Below are 23,199 nucleotides of genomic sequence, written 5' to 3' on the forward strand. Positions count from 1 at the left end.
CATGGCTTGGTTTATGACGTCCTTAAATGTACAAGCATTCCACATTTCCTTGACATTTCCCCCATTTATTCATTTAAGAACTCAAAACCAATATCACAACTCTCCGGACGTAGAAGTAGGCGAAACGACCCTGAAATCACATCAGGTAAAAAAATTCCTACAAGGCTCTCTTTAAGTCTATCAGAGCAACCGCCCTCAGGCCTACGTTACACAGCGTCACCACAGTTTTATAACAAAAAACAAGGCGAAGCCGTCCGCTCAGAACTGTCCACCTGCACACTTGACAGTGTGCTGCAGGCGTCACATGGTTAAAACTGCACAGAGCAATCCAAACCGGCAGTCTTGTAGCTCCTGCACAGGGCTCAAACACAAAGCACTAGGCTATTGCACATCTCATCCACAAGCTCAGCTTGCAGATTGGCCATCTTGACAGAACAGCTGCAAACGTCACAGCTTTCCAAAGATCGATAATTGTCACCGCACAGGTGACGCAGCATCATTCTTCTGAAGCACATGATCGCAGAATTCAGAGTCCAGAGTGCCAACAGCACTTATATCCCTCATTTAGGAAACCAGCGTGGAGACGTTCGCGGATAGCAGACTAGCCACGCAACAGCTGTAGTGAGTCTACAGTCCACCTGCCTGCTGGCAATATAGCCTGGTTGTGATATGTAGATGTGATTGATATTTTTTGTTTGTTTTTTTAAGTCATTCTATAACAACACAAAGTAATTGAATTTATTTTATGTATTAATTGTATTTTATATATTACTATGTTATTACTAATTTTATGTATAACTATATTACTAATTGTATTTATTTGATGTATTACTATGTTATTACTAATTTTACTTCATGCATTACAAATAGTATTTGTTTTATGTATTACTGTTATTACTCATTTTATTTTTTATGCATTTATTTATTTTATGTATTACTGTTATTACTAATTTTATGCATTACTATATTGATAATTTAATTTATTTTATGTATTATTGTCTATATTACTAATTATATTTATTTTATCCATTACTATGCTATTACTAATTTTAATTTACTTTTATTTTACTATTTTAATTTACTTTTATTTTACTATAATCTATTTTTTTATCGTTCGTTTTATCCATTTATTTATATTATTATCTAGTTATTTATATTGGTTTATTATTTTATTGTTTAGAGCCCTGATTGATCACATCTACATATCACCACTACCAGTCAGGATCTGAGTGACTCAGAACCCTGGTGACCTCCAGATGGAGCCACACAGGAGACCAGCAACGTCCTAAAGAAAAGAAAGAAATGCTCATTACTACTTTGTTCATAAAACAATATTGATTGAAATATTTATTAACAGTTTGCAGAATTACAGTACATGTCAAGCACAAACTCAATACAAAGACTGTTAACTGCAAGTGGACGACCCAATTAAGCATTACACTTGTTTACAAGAGGGTCCACCATGTTCAATTCTTCAAAACATTTAGAGACGTACAAAGACACTTCTATATAGTCAAAGAACAGAACAGGAATTCATCATAAAGGAGGTAAAAAGGGAAAATAAACGTATACAGTGAGGGGAAAAAGGGAGTCAAGGGATTCACATGTCTTAATGACTGTTGGTAGGGCGTTCCACATTTTGGTGGCATAGGAGTGAAAATAATTTAGTCCCTTGTTTGTGCCGAATCTGGGTTGTACATGGTTCGTTGCACTCCCTCTGGTGTTGTGGGTGTGGACTTCGTTAACATAAAGGAAGTATCTAGACAGGTACATGGGTATCTTGGTGGTGTATCGAATCTTGTGGACCAGACCCATTGCAAGATGCTGTACTCTGTCGTCGACCCTAAGCCATTCCAGCCTGTCAAAGTGGGCAGGAGTGAGGTAGGTTCGGGGGGTGAGGCCAAGTAGGAGCCTGACCAGTTTGTTTTGGGAGGTCTGGAGCCTAGTTTTAAGGGCCTTTGAGGTGCTGTGGTACCAGGAGGTGCATGCATAGTCAAAGAAACCTTGTACGAGGGCTCCTGTTAAGGTCTTCAAGGTGTTTTTGTTGACCAGTGAGGAGATCCTGTAAAGGAATCTTGTTCTTTGGTTGACTTTTTTGATTACGTTGGTGGCCATTTTATCACCGGAAAGATTAGCCTCCAGGATGGAACCTAGGTAGGTAATTTCATCTTTACGTGTGATAACATTGTCACCAACTCTAACCAAGAAGCCATTTGCCTTGCTGAGATTACTATTAGATCCAAAGAGAATGGATTCAGTTTTTCCCAGGTGTAAAGATAGTTTGTTATCAGCGAGCCAGGTGCAGATTCTACCGAGTTCAGAGCTGAGGGCCTTTTCAACCTGCAGTTTGTTCCTGTCCGAGACTAGCAGTGCCGAGTCATCTGCGAACAGGAACAAGTTGCAGTCACAAGCTGATGTCATGTCATGATCATAGTGCGTGTGCGTGTGTTGTATAATTACCTTGCTGTGATGCAACTCCAAAGGTGATCAGAAATAGTTGCTCCATCGGCTAGAAACGTGCTCTTCACCGGCATGATGATCTTGTTCCTAAAAAAAAAGTCTATAGTCAACCCTAACTGATTACAGAACATGATATAAAAAAACACAACTAGAAGGATTTAGGCCTGTCACAATTACCTAATCGCCAAGTATTTGAGATACTTTTTTTAGAGATTAGTACATAATCGTCTCCATGTTGAAAATGTTCATATATTGTCAAACATTTTAAAGAAATAATGGAAGCAACCGATCTACAAGCTCTAAACGTGTCACTTTGTAATTTTCTTCTCTTTTAGTGTATAAAGTTGTTGAATTATGCCATGTGCAGCTTTTGGTTTACAAAGCCTACAAAAGCCAAAGTTTTATTTAGAATGTTATGTTATGACGCAATTAAATTGTTACTAGTAATTTATTTGAGAAACAATTAAATCGGCCATTATAAAACCTCAAATTCCGACAGGCCTAAACGGGTTCCAGTGATGTCTACCGAACCTTCCAGCTCCATCCGAGCCTCCCAGCGACCCAGAAGTCCTCAGCGGAAACACCCAGGGAAAGCTTCGGATCTCGGGCATCGGCTGAGATCTCCATTCTAACAAAGAACGAAAGACAGACAGACAGACACACACGCACCCCAAATTAGCTTTGCTGTGTGTGTGGGTGTGTGTCCTGTCACAACATACACATGCACTTACAGTAACGTTTAAGAATAGGGATTGACCGATTATCGGCAACGGACGATTATTGGCTTTTTACTATAAAGCCTATAAAAAAGCCCCAACCCTAAAGCGGTTCGTACTGTCGAGTTCCTCACCGAAGCGGTTCGTATATGTTGAGTTCCTCTCCGAAGTCCTCCAGCGTCTACCCAGATCTCCGCCCTCTGTCCTCCCATCCATCCAGGCCCAGGTCCGAAGTCCTCCAGCGTCTACACAGATCTCCGTCCTCTGTCCTCCCATCCATCCAGGCCCAGGTCGGAAGTCCTCCAGCGTCTACCCAGATCTCCGTCCTCTGTCCTCCCATCCATCCAGGCCCAGGTCCGAAGTCCTCCAGCGTCTACCCAGATCTCCGTCCTCCCATCCATCCATGGACAGACCTGCAGATCTCTAGAGGCTCCAGCTGCGTCTACTGCCATTTCCATCCTGAGAGACAAAGAAGAAAGCATTAGCTCTACAAGCTCACAACACGTTGCAACGCGGTGTGAGCTTGTAGATCTGCTATTTTTGCTGAACGCTCCCTCAGAATAGGGATGCTGGGTTGAAGTGGTAGTGTCATTAAGACTTTGATTAGCTTGGAAGGCTGATAGACATTCAACCACAGTGCCACTAGGAGGCATCAACACATGTACAGTCCTCAACATCTTTTGTCATTTTTTATTCAAGTGCTTCTAAAAGCAGATGAGATATTGACTCTCAAACTATTGTGCATTTATTATTTGTCATTTAGATTTATCATAAAATATTTAAAACATTTGGATGACTGTAGTAAATGATGCCATTCTTCGTGCCATAACAGTACAAAAGCAGTTATCCATCCTCAGAAACAAGCCATAACTATTCCTACTCACAGCTCATCAGAGTCCTCTGAGGAAGCCCCGGGGGGGGGGGGGGGGGGGGGGGGGAAGCTTTGGAACGGATCTCTGTCCGGGAACATCAGCTCGTCTATCGATATCTCCATTCTAACAAAGAAAGAAAAGAAAAAAAACACACCAAATTAGCTTTGCTCTGTGTGTGCGTGTGTGTGTGTGTGTGTGCGTGTACCCTGTCCAGCAGTGGCGTTCCAGCGACGTCTACCCAGATCTCCGTCCTCCCATCCATCCATGGACAGACCTGCAGATCTCTAGAGGCTTCAGCTGCGTCTGCCATTTCCATCCTGAGAGAGAAAGAAGAAAGCATTAGCTCTACAAGCTCACAACACGTTGCAACGCGGTGTGAGCTTGTAGATCTGCTATTTTTTGCTGAACGCTCCCCCCAGAATAGGGATGCTGGGGTTTTAAGACTTTGATTAGCTTGGAAGGCTGACAGACATTCAACCACAGTGCCACTAGGAGGCATCAACACATGTACAGTCCTCAACATCTTTTGTCATTTTTTATTCAAGTGCTTCTAAAAGCAGATGAGATATTGACTCTCAAACTATTGTGCAGAGTCATTTAGATTTATCATAAAATATTTAAAACATTTGGATGACTGTAGTAAATGATGCCATTCTTCGTGCCATAACAGTACAAAAGCAGTTATACATCCTCAGAAACAAGAAAGAACTATTCCTACTCACAGCTCATCAGAGTGCTCTGAGGAAGCCCCCGGGGGGGGGGGGGGGGGGGGAGCTTTGGAACGGATCTCTGTCCGGGAACATCAGCTCGTCTATCGATATCTCCATTCTAACAAAGAAAGAAAAGAAAAAAAACACACCAAATTAGCTTTGCTCTGTGTGTGCATGTGTGTGTGTGCGTGTACCCTGTCCAGCAGTGGCCGTCGGGAGTCGAACCCGCAGCACGCCGTCCGGCTGGCTTGGCAGCATAGGTGCCCAGACAGTTGAGCTAACCGTCCGGGCCACACTTAAATATTTAATTGCAATTTATTAGAGCGACAATAATCGTCCAGTAAAAAGAAACCTCATAATCGTGAAAGGCCGGTTCTTACTGTGCGGTTCCTCACCGGGCAGGCCCAGGTCCGAAGTCCTCCGGCATCTACACAGATCTCCGTCCTAAGAAAGAAAGAAATAAAGACTACATTAGCTTTTGTTGAGCTGCATATTCAGAACCACTTAAACCCTCTATAGATTTGATAAAACAGACCTTTAAAGAGAGCATTTGGTATATGCTCCGATTTCACTCTACACAAATTGATTTGCCAAACATAGCAGATCTACAAGCTCACAACACGTCGCAATGCGGTGTGAGCTTGTAGATCTGCTAATTTGGCTGAACGCTCCCCCCAGAATAGAGATGCTGGGGTTGAAGTGGTTAAAAAAAAGTGTCATTAAGACTTTGATTAGCTTGGAGAGCTGACAGACATTCAACCAGTGCCACTAGGAGGAATCATACTGCCATGCTACACTTCGTACCATAACAGTACAACAGATATCCATCCCAACAAGAAATATTCCTACTCACAGCTCATCAGAAGTCCTCAGAGGAAACGCCCGGGAGGGAAGCTTTGGAACGGATCTCTGTCCTTCCACGACGTCTACCACGACCCATCCACCCTAAGAAAGAAAGAAGGAAAGATTAATTTAAGTGACCAAGAGCCAGATATATGTACATTGTGTCCTTTCACATCATACACAAAATGTATAGAGAACATTTAAAACAGAAGCAGACCATACCACTCGCAGTAATAGAAAAGTCTAAGTGGTTTCTTACTTTGAGCCGCCTTCAGAGCCCCCCATGCAGATTCATCCATGGACAGCGAGAACTGCAGATGTCCACCTGTAGGGGCTCCGGTTGAGCCTCGCAGCATCTGGAATGAAGACATGGTGGTTATAGTCTATGAATGGCTTTGCACATCACTCACTTGTTGCTGCTGCCAATAGGAATTTGTGATGTCTGTGTGGCGACAATTGCTGTGTGTCTGTTTTTTTATAATACATACAATTTATATAGCACTTTTCAAGGTACCCAAAGTTGCTTCACAAAACAGTAAAAACAAATTTATTTGAAAATAAACTAGATTAAAAAGGTTCAAAACTAGAATTTTTTGGCATGTTTGTGAAGCTTTTCGGTTCCACACCAGTAACTGCTGTTCAACACCAACAGCTACATCCATGACCTCCCTGCAACAACATCAATGAAGTATGGCTATGCAGACGACCCGAGTACTGTGTCCCAGTCTGGAGCCGTAGCTCTCATGTCAAGAAGCTGGATGCTGCCCTCAACACCGGATGGGCCACCCCAAACAAACTGCCTGCCTGTTCTCGCTGGAATCACTCCAACAGAGGTCAGACGAGAAGCAGCCACGCTGGCCCTCACCGGGAAGGCACAGCTGAGTGAATCCCAGCCATCTCCTCCACAAGGTCGTCAGAGACACCACAGCACACGTGCCTCAAGTCACGGTGCCCTTTGCCACAACACACACACACACACACACACACACACACACACACACACACACACACACACACACACACACACACCAAGTCACGGCGACCTTTGCCACAGCACACGTGCCTCAAGTCACTGTGCCCCTTTGCCACACAGGCCCAGGAACTGCTCCACACAACACCAGCTGACACCTCCAAGGCATCCTGGGTGAAGGCAAGACAGAGGGACCAGTGGAATACATTGAGGACCCCAAATATGTTCTTTGCCAGCACCTCCCCTGCAGAAGTGGGACATCTCGGACAGTGCCCACTGTGAATGCGAGGATCCACTACAGACTGTGGAACACGTAATGACCATTTGCCCCAAATACCGGCCACCGAATGGTGATCGTGGCTTAGGTGACCTAGACAATGACACATTGTACTGGCTTGCTGCAACAGAGCTGAAGTTCTATGGACATACGGCAGAAGATGTTTAAGAAACTTATTTTTTGTAATTTCTTCATTTTTTCGGCAAACCTTTGTGGCATTTAATTTATGGAACATGTGGATGTTTCTTTATTTATTGGTGAAGTTTTAGTGCCACTTGTGGCATTCTTTGAAATGTATTGACACGTTTGATATATGTTTTTGTTAGGGATGTCCGATATTATCGGCCGATAAGGCATTATAACCCTAACCCTTAATTTTACATTATTTATTCTTTTACATTAAAAACATCTATACAAGCTCACAATACAATAAGACAAGCTTGTGAGAGATTAGATCATTTTAGATGAGACATTTTGCATGAGTCATTATTAATAATTACTTTTAGTATTTTAAGTACATTTTATACCAAAACCTTTGTACCTTTACTCGAGTACATGTTGAATTGTAACGGAGTATTTCTATATTGCAGTATTGCCTACTTTTATTTAAGTAAAAAGTTTGAGTTATGTTTCCACCACTGGAAAAAGCCTGCATATCGGTATCTGTTGATATCGGCAATTAGGAGTTGGACAATATCCAACACTGACTGTCGGACATCCCTTGATTTGTGTGATTTTTGTGGAGCTTTTAGTGAGTTTGTGGCATTTTGTGCAGCCAGTATGTATCACAAGGCTATTCCACCAGTCATCTACATCTCATAAGCGGCCATGAACTAAACACCACAGATATCACAATTTGACTTTGGCAGCAGCAAGAAACGACTGATATGCAAAGCTCTTCAGCCATGCTTCTCTCTATACAAACACTCATAATGTCCACATGGACATCTTAGCTGTCAGGATGGGGTGGTTCACACAGGAGACCAGGTTCAGTGTTCTAGCAGCATCTACGGTCATCTCCATCTACATTAGAAAGAAAGAAAGACATCAGAAGCTGACCATATCACTCACAGTAATAGAAACATTTTAAAAGGATCTCTGGCTAATAAGACAAATATTCCTTAACATTATACTTGCCATCTATAACTAAAATTGTAAAATATAAACCAGTTAAATATTTTATTTCTTTCATATAATCTTTTACTACATAGGAACTGTTCCCGTCGCAGGTTTATGATGTCCATGTGTGGTCCAGCGCTATGGAATGCACTTGCTAATAAAAAGTACTTAAAATATTGCTTTGATGCTTATATCAATTAAGCTGTTTTTGTATTAGCAAACACACGGACAGGCCTCTTTCATACTAGAGTAGCCTAATTCATCCGCTTCATTTACAGACATCAGTAAAACGTGACGTGACGTCCGTATTTAGAATACAACAGCAGTGCTTATTTTCCAGATCCAAACTTAGCGTTGCACAAAGCTTGCTTAATAGCGACATCAATTAATTCCAATCCACATTAAATGTCGCGCTCTGCGCGTTCATTCATCCGTATGGTATCGCTCATTTCATTAGCTTCAATAGCGTGACACATCCATGGTTAGATCCTTCCAATCGATCCAATTTCAATACTTGTGTCCGTATCAGAGTAAAGATTTCAACTTGAATGTAGGGACAATATGCCTTTCTTTCTTTTATCACCAGAGATATACGGTTTAACGTGCTCACACTTTGGGACTTGGGCGTCTTGTTGTTTACTCACTTGTAGTCGTTTGTCGATGGTGATTGATGATGACTGTCAAGTTATTCGGGATTTTCTTCAGAAACCTTTTTGCTTAGCCGACAGGGGGAACTGTGGTCAACTCAAAAAGACAACTTCTTTCCTCTTTTGTTTGTTTTTACTTGAAATTGTGGTACAGGTAAGTACAGTTGTTGGTTAGGTATTAGGTATTTAGGCATTAGGTTGAAAACCTTAAACAGAGAAAAAGACAAAAAACAAATACAAGCTGTCATTAACTATGTAAGGTCATACTTAAACAAAAACAATAACTGAAATTCACTCATTTCACTCGAATAACCATAGTTACTAATGTAACCTACATGACTGAATCACTAGTCACTTGGGTAATCTAAATAAACAGGTTGTTTTAACTCATATTTCTTCCATAATTCAATTCAAGATCATCACATCAACTTAGCAAGCCTATATGCAACTTAAATCAAACTTATAGCTAATTATAGCAGTTAAATTTGGCCTAGCAGCACAAAAACATAAATAACTTTTATAATAAATTTAAGCAACAAAATAAACTTCAATGCAGTAACAATTAACGCACCAGTGGCATTCCCCTTGATGGCTTGAGGTTTCGGTCTTCCCAGCTCCAATGTTTGCAGTTCAGTTCATGAAAAGTCTTTCAGTTTGTTCTGCTTCTCTCCATGCTGTGTTCTCCACTGCTGCTGCTCTCATACTGGACAAACACTTCCTGTTTTCAGTGCCTCGCCCCAATCAGTGATTGTCACCAGGTGCTGACTACTCATGATCAGTGATTGACACCAATGATTGATGCCAATTAGGCCAATTAGGGGTTTTGACAGCACAATGACTGCAACAGGTTGATATTATGGTAGGAGTTTGTGTCGTGTGAGTGTAATGGTTTCAAAATAAACGGGGCAAACAAAACAAGAACAGGCTCCAGACATAAACTAAATAAAGGTCTCAAAAAACAGACGAGCGCAGGGTTCAATAAACAAATAATGAAGTACTTTTCTTTCTTTCTTTCCTTTCTTGTTTGTGCGTTGCGTGCGAGCTGTTGAAATCTGTGTCTCTGCTCCGCTCGGCCGCGACAGTCCCCCCCCAACGCAATTCTGGCTACCCAAAGTAGGCTACCAGTGAAAACATCAACTTCTTTTTTCCCACCACTGCGGGGGGGGCTGCGGGGAGGCGGGGCTGCGGGGAGCCCCCATGAGGATCATCAGAACTCGTCGGCTCTGCTCCAGAGTGTTCCATAAGTTTCCCCATCTCCATACTCTCCCCCGAGTTGCAACAAGTAAATGAAAAGGCATAGTACATATATAGGCCCACCCTCCACCCAAAAGCGTACATGTCAGTGATTAGCTGCCTTAAACCATGGAAACTTACTGAAACTCTGTAAGACAATATAGTAGCAGGCAATGATTTGGAATGTTCAACCTCTGGCACCCGGACATAAGCTCTTATGACACTGCCGACCTCTACACATCCATTTGTGGATACATTTTTATGGGTCTCTTATTGTTTCCTACGTCATGTCCCTATTATAGGGCAAACATTCAGCGAAAAGAGTAGATCTACAAGCTTGTAGATTTGTCTTTTTCCAGTAATTTGGTGTAGAGGGAGAAAAGGAGCAGACCAAGTACAGACCACTATGGGACCGTGGTTAACATAAGGTTTAAGTAACCTCTTTTGGCGGTAAAGCCTTTGGCCCTCATTTATCAATCGAGTGTAAAATCTGCCACAGATTCGAGTGCAGGTTTCGTAGTACACCCACGTCGCCACGGCATTTATAAAGTGATCGCAAACAGCTGATCCTTCCTTAATTTCGTTCTCACGTTAATAAATGTGACGGCTGAAATCTATCTGGCACGCCCTATGAAATCAAGCCTCGCCCTCGTTTTTGCGACCTGAAAACGGCAATACGTTTACTGAAACCATGGCAACATGAAAAAATAGGTTTCTCCCGTGCCTTGCTGCGCCTCACTCTCTCATACACACGCACAGACGCACAGCACGCACACGCAACTTGCAAGCTGCCCAACTAACTGGTGTGTTGTTAAATAAATAAAAAACGAACACCTGCATGAATTAAATAAAGTTGTAGGCCTACCCTGTCTGTTTCTCCTCTCGCTTCCCTTATTGCTGCCCGCCTCACGGTCCTCACCCCCGCACGCCACGCACGCACGCACATATCGCAATTTGCAAGCAACTTTCACTGTGTGTTGTTAGTTGTATATTAAATTATTAAAGTATTTTTAATTTAATATACAACAAGATATATTAGTGAACGAAAACCTGAACCTGAACCATAATTAAATAACAAATAGGCACACACACGAACGGTGACACGCTGCTGTTTTGCAGGTGCTCCTCCTGTCCTGTCTGTCTGTCTCTCTCTATCACTGTGGTCCGTCCGTGACCAACTGCATGCACGTTCGACAGTCTAATTAGATTGCCTCGCAGTCGCTGCAGTGGCTGCAGGACTGTCAACTGTCAATTATATTAATGTGCAGCCAAAATATATGGTAGCCTACTGGTGGTGGTGGGCTGACTGGCTGGGTTAGCCTATACCTATCGCCGATGCGGTTCCCATGCACTTGCGCTGGGCTGGCACGGCACATTTGACATTCCAGTGACACGTCAGGTTTATTAAACGAGGAGGAGATTGCATATACCGTAACTCCAGAAAGACAAGTGCTGTTGGCCTGCTGTAGATTACAGTATATAGGCTACCCATGCATGTTGGGACTCTCCGCAGCTGCATTGCACTATAGGCTACTTTCCAACGTCATGGAAATATTCCAGCACAGACAGCCCAAATCCGCATGTATGCCGCATGGACATACATGCAGCATGAGAGAGGCTATCATGTCGTCAAGGCAGTCATAATCAACGTTTATGTAGTGATTTCTGATTTGATCATTGACATTGATGAACGAATCATAAACATATGGATGAAGGCTTGCCGCTTGCGCTGGTATGTGTTGGCGACGCACGCCGCGGTCCCGTCCTCCCGAGCCCCGAAAATGATCTCGCTTTTATCTGAACTGTCAAAACTGTCTAAGCACTTATAAATGGTGAATGATTAAGCCCCTTACGCCTATAGCCTGCTAGTACTTACTACAAATAGGCAAGCTGTATTGTATGCTTGTCATTGTCACTTGGAAATAAAGGCGTGCAGTCCATTCATGCCTTTAAAAAAATAATAATATAATCGCATATGCCGCATCACCGCGTCCGCATGCGCTCCAAAATCATCTCACAAGTGCGCTCGCATAACAAGTGTTTGATTAAGCACAAACTAATACATTGTAAACATGTTATATTGTTTTTAATTGCGCGATTTTAATTACTTGTAAAGTTGGAAATCTCTCTTTTGTTTTTTACATACACATACCGTTTTATATTAACATTTTAGGAGTGAAAACATATGTTTTGATGCCTGTGACAGTGTCAGCAGTTCAGACAAGGCTGCTCCGCTTGTGTAAGACAGAAATAAAATGCGTACGCCAGCTGAGGAGCAACCGTGGATTTTCAACGTTGTCACGTTCAATTTCAAGCTTTGGCGGAAATAGTAAATGTCAAAAATGTCGGCAATTTCGGCGTGCACCCATATTTTGGCGTACGCACGGTTGATAAATGAGGGCCTTTGTGTTTTAAACATCGTTATAATTTAGCCATTGAAAAATAGACCTACAAGCTCATAGCGCGCCACCGAGTGGCACTCTACGAGCTTGTAAATCTGCTATTTTTGAAAAATCGTGAAAATATTTATTTCAGAGAACTGGAGGATTTAGAAGATTTTGAGGTCAGGCCTAAATGGGTAAGCCAGTCAGATGACTGGATCGAGTAGGGGCTTCACACCTGCAAGGCTATAATAAACATGCTGCATTGTATGTAAAGCAGCAAACATTATCTTAGAAGCATATTTGGTATTGTACCACACATAACAGGACAGCTTTCTTTCTTAAAATAGTTTTATTTGTGCAAAGTTTTCAAAGCATCCTCTTTGGAACATACAAAAAGTGTATGAAGTTGAAAACGGTGGTCAACACAGCAAGAACCCAAAGAGGGACATATAAATGCTTTGGTGTTTAAGACTGTAACAAGTTAACGTACATCCATAACAATGAAATATGTATGCAACCAAAATATAAATAAAACTGAATTGCAGACAAAACAATAAAAAATAAAATTAAAATAGACATTTTATTACCACTGGGGAAAAAAATAAAAGGTTTTTGCTTTGGAGCCAATGAGGGAAGAAGAGGAAGGTCATCCAGGTTAAAGAAGGCAGACAGTGACTCCAGAAATGTTTCTAAAGCAAAAATGGCCAAATCTGGGCCGCAGGTCCATAACATCCACACAGACCTGGGAGGCAAACGGATCAGTCCAATGCTGCTGTGTCCATAAGCCATTTTCATGTGACTGGTTCAGAATGCGCCAACAGTGAGTTATGGTTTCAGTCCAGGTAGAGGTCGCCCAACGGCACCAAAAAGACAAATATTCAGGATCACCCAAGCCTCTGCTGCCATGTTTCCACTTCACACATACATACACACACACTAACTAATTAAGCAAACGTGACGTGAACCATAAAGACCTCCAAAGAGTTGATCATCTCCCCAAGGTCTCCTCTGTGCCGTCTAGACTGTCTGTCTGGTGGGTAAGATGTCTTCAAGCACTGGTAAACCTCCAACAGGCCTCTGCAGAGAAAATGGCTCTTCCATCTTCATCAAGAGTCCATTAAGCAGTATCTGCAGAGGGCTGACGGATGAGGGCAACCATCCACCTTGGGGCCCGACGGGGGGGCAGGGGAGTCTAGATGGGGGGCTGTCCGTTGTGCCGGAGCCCGGTGTAGGGCCATAGCAGCTGCTGGATGGTCATCCATGAGTCCCCGGTCCCCACCGGAGACGCATCGGCTGCTGGCTGCATCACCAGGCGGGCCAGCAGCGCTAAGAGCCCTGCAGGGGGTTTGATACCACAACATTGTCCATTTTTACTGATTAGTTATGGAATCGGTAAAATGTCGAGACTGGGGAACTCAATAACGTACTTGCTGGTGCTCATGAACAAACACATACATTACATAGGCACACACATAGGTGAACACGGACATTGCTGTTCCTTGGAGTGGTTGCACCACTCAAAAAAATATATATTTATACAATTAGACTAGAAAAATGAATACCTGCCAGGACCACCACCAAGGCCAGCCACAACCACAAGCCGCTGCCGCTCCTGGACACCGCAGCCCGGGAGGTGGTGGACAGACTCTGGGATAGAAACGGTGCCGTCACAGACTCTGTTGCAGTTAGACTGGGAGTGGGGCTTGGACTGGAGAGAGAAAGAGGGACGGAAATGGATTAGAACAGAACGGAGTGATGAGAGGGAGGAGGAATGAATGACAGAGGCGGCAGTTAAAAGAAGAGTGAATGAGTTTAGTAAGAATAATATTTTCATAGCCATGTTACCAAAAGTGACCACTTCTCCTCATTAAAACACTTAAACATACGTCATGTGTCAAGTAGAGTAAATAGCCAATCTACAACGACACAATGCAATGTGAGATATATTTTCAACATTTTTTTCCCCAAATGTTTGCCTGCTATTACTTGCCCAGAATAGGAACACTAGGGTGTATGGGGTTTAAAAAAAAAAGTAAAAGAAAACAGAACAGCACTGAACTACAACAAGACTACCGATGGTAGGTGTATAGGTCATTTGTAAAACCATAACTGCATTCTCCAAACCCTGCTTAGAAATGGTCACATGATCTCACATCACCAGAGACACACATTGAAGATCGGCATCATTGCCTTTGTAAAACAAACGCAACAAAATAATGTGGACAGAACCGTAGTGCACATGGAATGGTTTTAGTAGACATCAGTGCTGAATGTACTGTAGCCGGCTGCACAGGCGGAGGACAGTGTACTGTACATCTAACACTTTGAGCAGGAGTGCTGATCTGATTTTTACAGTAAATCAGTTAAATAGTTGCTAGCACTCATTCTCTGAAAAGCTCTGAAAGGCCACGTGATTGTATGGCTTTGAGATGAAACCAAAAGGCAATTCCCCACTGTGGATTAGGCACCCTGCACACTTACATCATTACAAAGAGCTCATCCTGTCCTCTGAGAGGTTAAGGGAAAGAGGAAACCAGAAAATAAATAAGCACAGTTGTGTTAAGTAATAAGCAGAAGACACTGAACCAAACTCGTCCCACAAAAGACATACAGCAGAGTCCAAATGGAGTCGTTTAAACACGAGATGCCTTTACACTTGTGCAATAAAATGGTGCAAGTTCAACACCGCCCTGCTACAAATCTATGCAAGTAAGTGCGAGACATCCTACAGTTTCAAAATAAAGCAACATTTTGTGACGACACACAGATCTCATGAATGATACACAGGAGTTGCACCGTCATCATGACCAGAGCGATAGTGGAGGCCCAGGAGCAAAGAAACTAGCGCAGCCGAGAGCTCCATAATAAAAGACTTCTGTCATACAGAGGTTCAACTAACCCACATAGCCTTTGTTTTACATAGATCTTTCTTTGTAAGCATAAGCATAAATTAGGCTTACAATAAACATTATGCCCTAAATTTCACATCGCAATTATTTGAACCTCTTCCTCCATATTATATAGTATGCCGAGGACAGAATTCTTTCATTATGTGGCTAGTGTGTGTGTTGGGATGAGGACGGCAGGGCTAGCAGTCAGGAGGACACGATGGGACTAACGTCTTGAGTGGCAGAATGAAGGAGGTGAGTTTGTTGCCCAGCTCTGAGAGGCTGGACCTCCGTTTCTGTACAACCGGTTTCTCCTTCTGCTCATCCTCCGACAGGGAGTCGCCGTGGGCTGTCCTGGGGAGGTGGGTGGGGGGGAATGTGTTCACCATAATAACACACGGTTCCAGTCAGCACAAACACTAAATCATGCATACGCAACCACACATGCACACACACACACACAGATGTTATCATACGGACACACACGCAGAGCATGCACACAAGATCACTCGCATGTGCACGTGCATATACTGCATATGTATTATGTAACCACACAAACACCATTCAATCATTCCCATGCAAACCAACGGATAATTGGTTTTGACATCTCAATTTGTGTGACTGTGGATTGATTGATCAGCTACAGAAGAGTTCTGCACAATTATGAACAATTACAGTAGTTAATTATATATATATTTATCAAAGTAAAGGTAAAAACTTCTTAATTTGGGGAGCTTCATTAAACTAATATTCTACCATTTTGACAAAACAGGTGGCCAAAACATATCAAAGTGATGACTATGGTGGCTTAAAAAAATTAAATTAAAGTATAGTCATATTGGTACTTTTCCACCGTGTGGTTCAAACTTCAAACCCTCTATTGGTTTTACACTGGGTAAAAGTAGTACTGCGAGCCACTGAACCAATCCACGCCAAATGTCTTGTGCACACTGACCAGGACGCCAAGGAAATACAAACAATGTATACATGGTGTCAATGTTTGTGTGTGGGAATATTTTACATTTTATGAATTCATAAATATCAGATCCACAATATGACAACATGACATCAGAGATTCCTTTTTTTTTTAACAATATATTTATTGCATTTTTTCAGAGATTCCAGAGGGAAGCCACGCTGTTATTAGACCCCATCTTGTTTGACCCTAACCCTTTACCAGAAGGTGACGAGAAAACACTACAGACTACTAATTGGTCAGAAAGAATCTTCACTAGCGTCCTTGCATACTATATAGGGCTTTAAGCAACTAGTCGACTATTCAACTAGTCGACTAGTAAATCCACTAGTTGACCTAGTTGGTAAAATTGCCATTTTTGTAGGCCTCAAGATCAGCTAGATTATAGTTATAGTCACCAATGTACACAGTTTTTAAATGTACAAATATTGTAAAAAAAATTAAAAGGCAACTAGTCAACTAGTAAAAGTCACTAGAAGTGAAAGCCCTAATACTATACTGTATTGAAGCTCCACAACACTGTTAGCAAACTTTTAAACTACTGGTAGCCAATGTGAAATTAATCAATAGTGAGCTACTGTATGGTGTATTTCTTGCCTAAAATGTTATTAGAAACGTTTTTTTGTTGGAGTGGATACAGAGAACTGGAAATCGCTATGATGACCAGCTCCTGTACATCAAGGGATAATTATCCACAGTGGAAAAACAAAGTCCCTGGTGGTACCAAAAGAGTGGAGGTGATAGTCGGTACCATGCAGCGGGAACGCACCATATGTGGAACACGTTCAAAGAGGATGTAGTCTTTTGATAGACACTGGACATGCCCAAACCTTGGACCAGGTGCACAAAACATGGCTCGTTTGATATCATTGGCGTGACCAGCGACCACTCTTTAAGACACTGGACATGGCAGTGTGCGTGTGGGACACACGGAGACAACCCCACATAGGGGAGGGCCATCTTTATGCACCCTGGTCCACTGAAATGTACGCGTGCAGGGTGCACACGTACATTTGTGGAACACAGACATGAGTGGTCAACATTGCTCCCTCCTCCTCCTCCTCTCGGCCATCTCTTACCCGCTCATAGGCGTCATAAGTGACGGCTCCTCCATATCAACCCAGGCACCAGAGCTAACATAGCGCTTTAGCGGGGGACGCACTGTGCTCTTCCTACAGGTAGATGGCGAGGAGCAGACGGGAACAACAACCCCGTCATTTCATGGTATGCCAATTAAACACAACAACTGCGGCCAATGACTTCAGTCAGCGACAAGCATGTGTACGCAAACGTGCACACACACACACACACACACACACACACACACACACACGCGCACACACACACCCACCCACGCCTTGAATTTTTCACACAGTATCCAGATATGAGCATATGACCAAGCCGATCTTCCCATAAGCCTGACACACGCATAAGAAAAAAATAACCTACCAGGGGGATCTGCGGGTCAGTCTCTCTCCATCATCTGTGGTATCCTGTGTTTTGCCCTGGAAATTCAAATATATGTGAGCTGTGACCAGTGAACAAGACACAGGCTTTAACGATCAGCTGGACAACCTTCAACAGTGGCCACCATTGATTTACCAATGCTCATATTAGCCTATGTACTGTTTAGAACAGGAATAAGCCACAGTACACAGTTCGTTTCAGTTGTAGTAACACTGCTGAGCTCGACAACCTCAAACATCCAAAGATTAACCGGTTAGTTTATACTTGCAGATGTAAAAAATAAGTTCTGACTAGGCGCCATGGAACATTTTCTTTTAAACACAGAAGGACCTCAGAAGCTTTCAAATATAAAATGACATTTTCCAATGCTACTTATGCTAGGCATGCCAGTGTTACCATGTCAAAGTGCATGCCGCTTCCAGGGGAGCGCGGAATGGCTGCTATGCTGACCCGCCGGGTAGAAGAGGACTACAGGGACAGACAAGAACAACAAAACAATCATCTGTGGAGAGCACGACTGATATATATATATATATATATATATATATATCGGTTTGGCCGATATATCGGCCATTATTTTACTATTTTGATGACACTGGTACAGCCAATTACGCAGCTGACATGTCCCAGCCGATGGGTTACTGTATATAAACGTTTAAATGTGATGATATTGACTTTTGTTATTTTTCAAGTCATGTTTATGAAGTGATTGCATAGGGCCCAAGGAAACAAGACCACAACTGTTTGACTGTACTCTGTTGCCGTTTTTACATTTCCGTCTAATAAATACTATTCAATCAATCAAATGTAGCTGGTCTAAAAGCGTATACATGTGGCAACAAGCTCTAATTATTATGCATCAAATTTCAAGCTAGAAAAGTTCTGAACAATCTTATATCTATGCCACACCTTGTAGTACTGTGATGGTGACGGCTTCTTCCCCCGGAAGTCATCTGGAGAAGAGGAAAAAACAGTATTATGTTACTGTGGCAATGGCAAATGACGTGGGTGACTTGACTTCATCATCATACATATTCATATTCCAGATCTACCCACCCCAAAACAATATTATCCCATTGCTGAGAATAGTTTGAAAATGTACCTGAAGGGGCTTTGGAATAGAGTTGTTGGTGTTACATATAAGACAAACACGCGGAATGGGAAGTAGAGGGAGGGGAAAATGGAATTGGTACCGTCAGTGTTTTGTCATGTATAACTTTGTAATGCTACCGACGTTTGTGCACAGCAACACTCTTGAAAACAAAGTATTGCATCGTGGGTTTGAGCTGACAGGCCCATTTTGATGTAATTCATTGCAGACATCGTAATGCAATGCAGATGCTTTTTTCCTTCTTTTTTTTCAATTACATTTTTTACGGCCATGTGGTGATCTACTGCACAGCCTTTGTGATCTACTGGTAGATCACGATCTACCTTTTGGGCACCACTGATCCTATACTATGCATGTGAGGCCGCCTTTACCTTGACTGTGTGAACCGAAGGACCTCTCGCTCTGCATGAGGGTCTCTCGGAGTTCCAGCAGCTCGGCGTGCTCCTTGGTGTACGTCCTCCTCAGGTTGTCCACGTGTTGAATCATCACCTCCACCGCCTTCCCAATACGACTCTCCTGAGGACCAACGACAATACTGTGTGTGAGTTTCATCACCTCCAATGGCTTCCCTAACCCCAACACCCGGGAAAATAAATCTATGGCACGTTTACATGAGGTTCATACCAAAATGCCTGAAACATTAAAATATTTAATGAAACTAGGTAGAACCAAACGGTATACGAGATACCAAGAAGTCAAAGGTTGTGGAAAGAATTATTTAATTTATTTTATTTCTCTTTGGAATGAGCTGCCGCTGTGTGCCAGCCTCAATCCAAACTGTCAATGGTTGTGTGTTATAAAAGAAAATATTAAAAATATCCTACTGTGGAAGGGTTATCATATTATTCACTTATTATTCAACTACTCGCCCCTTTACCAACTCGCCCCAGGCGTACAGCCGGCGGAACTGCGCGGCCTGGTATTCCTAAAGTAACCTAAATAAATTATGCTTAAACGGTTAACCTTATTCCTAACCTTAACCTCAGTAAAACTATGCCTAAACTTAACCCCAGTAAAACCCTAACCCTAAACTTATTCCTAACCTTATTCTCAGTAAAACAAAATACAAGAACCGCCAGTCCCAATGGTCGGCGGAAAAATCGAGGGGCGTGATGGTTTAGGGGCGACCGTACCCGATACCTATTGATCCTATCAACAATTGAATATAATTATGCCCACTCAATTCATAATTAACGTTACAATTTTGGAGGTCATGGACTACGAACCAAAAATAACTGAACCGGTTCCCAACCGGTGGAAAAGGGGCCACAGTGTGCGAATGCATACATATACTGTAGTGTACAATACATAAACATCCAGTACACCCACACAGTCCCACCTGGTGAATGGCTCCCAGCATCTCAGATCGGCTGGACACCCTGGTCATGGACTGGATGAGTATGTCCAGGTTCTTCTGGAGTCTCTGGATGATCTCCATCGACTGGTTATCGTCTTCACACAGTGGGCTCAGTGCCTGGAATGTGTGTGAGTGAGTGAGAGAGAGAGAGAACATTACTTTGATCAATAACAGGCCTTACGGTTCCCATCGGCTGATCTACCGGCCACTTTACCCCTGAGCCAACGTCTGTATATGCATCCATCGATGTATGCCATTATGGCTTATGCCACTACATGTACGTGCACAATGCCACAAAACAGAATCCGGTTCTGGCATTAGCCTTTACTGGTTTACCAACTGTTTACCGACTATAGTTGGTAAACCGGTAGCTCTGGTCCATAGCCAATGCTTCCATGATTCTGCCCTGCATTGGCTATGCTACTTTCGCTTTTAAATCTCACATGGAACTCAGACCAGCCTCTCCTCTTTAGCTCATTTAAAAAATCACACCCGTCCTTTTGATCAATCTTCGTCCTGGCGGCTGGGCGTTACTAATTAAAAAGACATTGTTAACAATGTCAATAAATATATGTGAAGCAGACGGTGCAGCGTATTGGACATTATTATTATTAGTAGTAGTATCACACACACACACACACACACACACACACACACACACACCTGCAGTAAGCCCTGACAGCTGGAGACCTCCTTGCGGACATTCTCCTCAGCCAGGTCACGAGACCTCTCCTCTAGACGCAGCCTCTTCTCCAGGGTGAACATGTCACACTTGAAGCCCAGAGACAGACGCTGGAAGTCCGTCTGACCAAAGAAAACAAAAACACATTCTGTAAATGACAGCCATTGTTGTAAGCATACAGTACGTTGAATTATTTTGTGCAGCTATGCAGAGGACTGAAGTACTGTTGCTTGAAAATTAACTGAGACATTTTACTCAAGTCTGTGATTTTCATTGCTTGGATTAACCACTTTCCACCTGTTTTTCTTTTTAGCATACATTTTAGAAAATATTAATTCTGTTCTGTCTGCTTGTGTATGTATCTATTATGAAAATGGTACTGATAGGGGTTTCAATTTTACTCTGATAGTTCTCAAATTCTGTCCAAACCTGACCCCACTCGACCCGACCCGGGCCGGGCCTAAAAGGTATGCCAATCAGTCGGGCCGGGCCTCGTGCCGGACCACTTGGGGCTGGGCCTTAATTTTCAGGCCTGTTGAGAACTCTACAGACTACCCACTGCACTGTGATTGGTGAAAATGTGATAGTGAACACCAGATGGCGACACAGGGCTTTGCAGGGTTACTTTTTACAATAATTGTATTGCCTTTTTGCTGCATTCAATTAAAAAGCTAGATTTGGCTAAATATAAATGGCAAAATATAATTTCAAGTGTATTGATCGGCCTATATGTGCTAAAATCAAAATAAAACTACACAGACAGGTTGGGCGTACACTCAAAAGTAAATGCATACCATACATACCTCAATCTCCTTATCATTGGCCGTCAAGCTGCAGAGAGAGAGAGAGAGAGAAAATGTGGAGACAGGAGCATAGATACAATCTGCATGAGTTTTTTTATAACATCAATTAGTCTAAATAAAACCATCAAAGTTTCTTCAGTTACCCAGTCTTGTCTTCTCTGTCACTGCTGGCGTCAGAAATCACAGACGTCTCGACTAGGCAAAGAGATGAGATGATCGACTGGTTTAGCAGGGTCAATTCAAAACCAGTTCAATGTTCAATGAGGCATTACAATTCAAATACTAATTGCCCACCATTTGGAAGGATATTACACCTTTGGCATTGACTAAAGTAAACCACTGCTGACATGAGAAGTAGAGCTTACAAGTACTATTCTAGGGTACTACTACATAGGGTACTATATACGGTACAGTACAATACTGACTATGATTACGCTACTATTCTCTCCAACCCTGTGAATCTATCTGATGAATGCATGAGTAAGCAGAAACTGGGGGTGGCAATGAAGGGCCGGGAAGTCTGGCGTGGCATTGTGAAATCCATGATTTCGACCGCGGTCGAAAGATCTAACATTTTCACAAACGGGAAAGCATCTTGGAATGAAACTTTATTTCATTTTCCACACGAAACAAACTCACCTTCCTTCTCGGAGGCGGTGCTGACCTCACTGGGCACCCTGTGCTCCTCAATGGCCTCCATGCTCTGCGACAGCTCCTGCAGGACGAGCGCAAATGTTACTCTTTCTCCCATCCCTTCAGTTCTCTTCCCACACCCTCTCTCAGACAGTAATCCATCCAGTCGTTTATCGTCAATGTCGCTGTCCATGATGCCTTCTTCGTCATTCCCACTGTGGTCTTAACACGAAGGTAAGTCGGTTCTATATTTGCTACCCATCAGAGCACAGCACGGTGCTCCAGTCTCGCTAACCTGTCCTGTACCTCGATCCCCAAGACGCCAGGAGAAACTAAACTCTGTAACTATGCTCTCTCCAACTCTCGCTTTCTCTTTCATGCGCACACACACACACACACACACAGTGACGAGGCCGGACAGACTGCATTTTCTCATAAATGAAAAGCACCAATTGCACAATCACACCATTGCGAAGTACAAAACCTCAAAATCAGATCTGTTCCTTTTTACAATGACTCATCGTAAAATGTCTTCACACATACCTGTAGCCCTCCATCATAGTAGCCAGTCATGTTAAGAATTACTATTGACCATAAAACCATGTGAACTGCAAAAATATCCTCACAAGAGCTTGCAGGTCTGCAATTTACGTCTATATTCACATGGCCAATATACTAGGGACGCCAGGGTTAAAGTGGTTAATAAGGGGAATTAAATAATTCAACCTTCAAGCTAAGAAGAAAACAAGACAAACAGCGGTACTTACCAGCTCTCTTTTAAATTTGCCACGCAAGGAGAGTGAGTCCTTTTTGGCCCCTGGAGACACCTGTCCGCCTAGAGCACTGTCAACTGCTTGGCTGGGGTCAGAGAGCGTGACCTCGGCTTCACTGGAGCCCAAACAGATCGCAGAACCGGGAGAGCCACCATCGGGGAGAGTTGCAAGGATCTCTGTTCCTGGAAGATGATTCAATCAGTTGATGCAATTACACTCTCTTCACTCTTCACCATCACACTCTCTTCACCATCTAGACATGGAGCCAGAAAACAACA

At 42.8% G+C, this 23,199-nt stretch overlaps 1 protein-coding gene and 2 long non-coding RNA genes across 3 annotated transcripts in view; all 3 read right to left on the reverse strand.

Annotated features, from left to right (window-relative positions):
* Nucleotides 1-250: 250 nt before the first annotated feature.
* LOC308310828 lies at nt 251-3,627 on the reverse strand. The gene is made up of 4 exons (XR_013963542.1): nt 3,311-3,627; nt 2,992-3,088; nt 2,461-2,547; nt 251-1,285 (listed from the first exon to the last, which is right to left on the reverse strand). It is a non-coding gene; the product is annotated as an uncharacterized lncRNA (long non-coding RNA).
* Nucleotides 3,628-4,806: 1,179 nt separating this feature from the next.
* On the reverse strand, nt 4,807-7,189 carry LOC308310556. Its single transcript, XR_013963516.1, has 4 exons — nt 5,861-7,189; nt 5,612-5,703; nt 5,139-5,202; nt 4,807-4,876 (listed from the first exon to the last, which is right to left on the reverse strand). It is a non-coding gene; the product is annotated as an uncharacterized lncRNA (long non-coding RNA).
* Nucleotides 7,190-12,561: 5,372 nt separating this feature from the next.
* The window catches only part of lrmp (lymphoid-restricted membrane protein), a gene marked incomplete at its 5' end in the record, with an annotated part of 38,670 nt that continues 28,032 nt past the window's right edge, over nt 12,562-23,199 (reverse strand). The window contains 14 exon segments of the mRNA XM_080757013.1: nt 12,562-13,566; nt 13,794-13,939; nt 15,351-15,473; nt 17,175-17,267; nt 17,545-17,600; nt 17,959-18,030; nt 18,472-18,515; nt 19,045-19,189; nt 20,013-20,147; nt 20,694-20,834; nt 21,516-21,543; nt 21,659-21,710; nt 22,155-22,370; nt 22,912-23,103. Of these exon segments, the coding sequence (XP_080613139.1) occupies nt 13,424-13,566; nt 13,794-13,939; nt 15,351-15,473; nt 17,175-17,267; nt 17,545-17,600; nt 17,959-18,030; nt 18,472-18,515; nt 19,045-19,189; nt 20,013-20,147; nt 20,694-20,834; nt 21,516-21,543; nt 21,659-21,710; nt 22,155-22,370; nt 22,912-23,103 (1,586 nt within the window). The 3' untranslated portion in view covers nt 12,562-13,423.

This window comes from Protomyctophum bolini (genome assembly GCF_963924005.1).
Source record: "Protomyctophum bolini genome assembly, chromosome: 23".
NCBI classification, from domain to species: Eukaryota; Metazoa; Chordata; class Actinopteri; order Myctophiformes; family Myctophidae; genus Protomyctophum; species Protomyctophum bolini.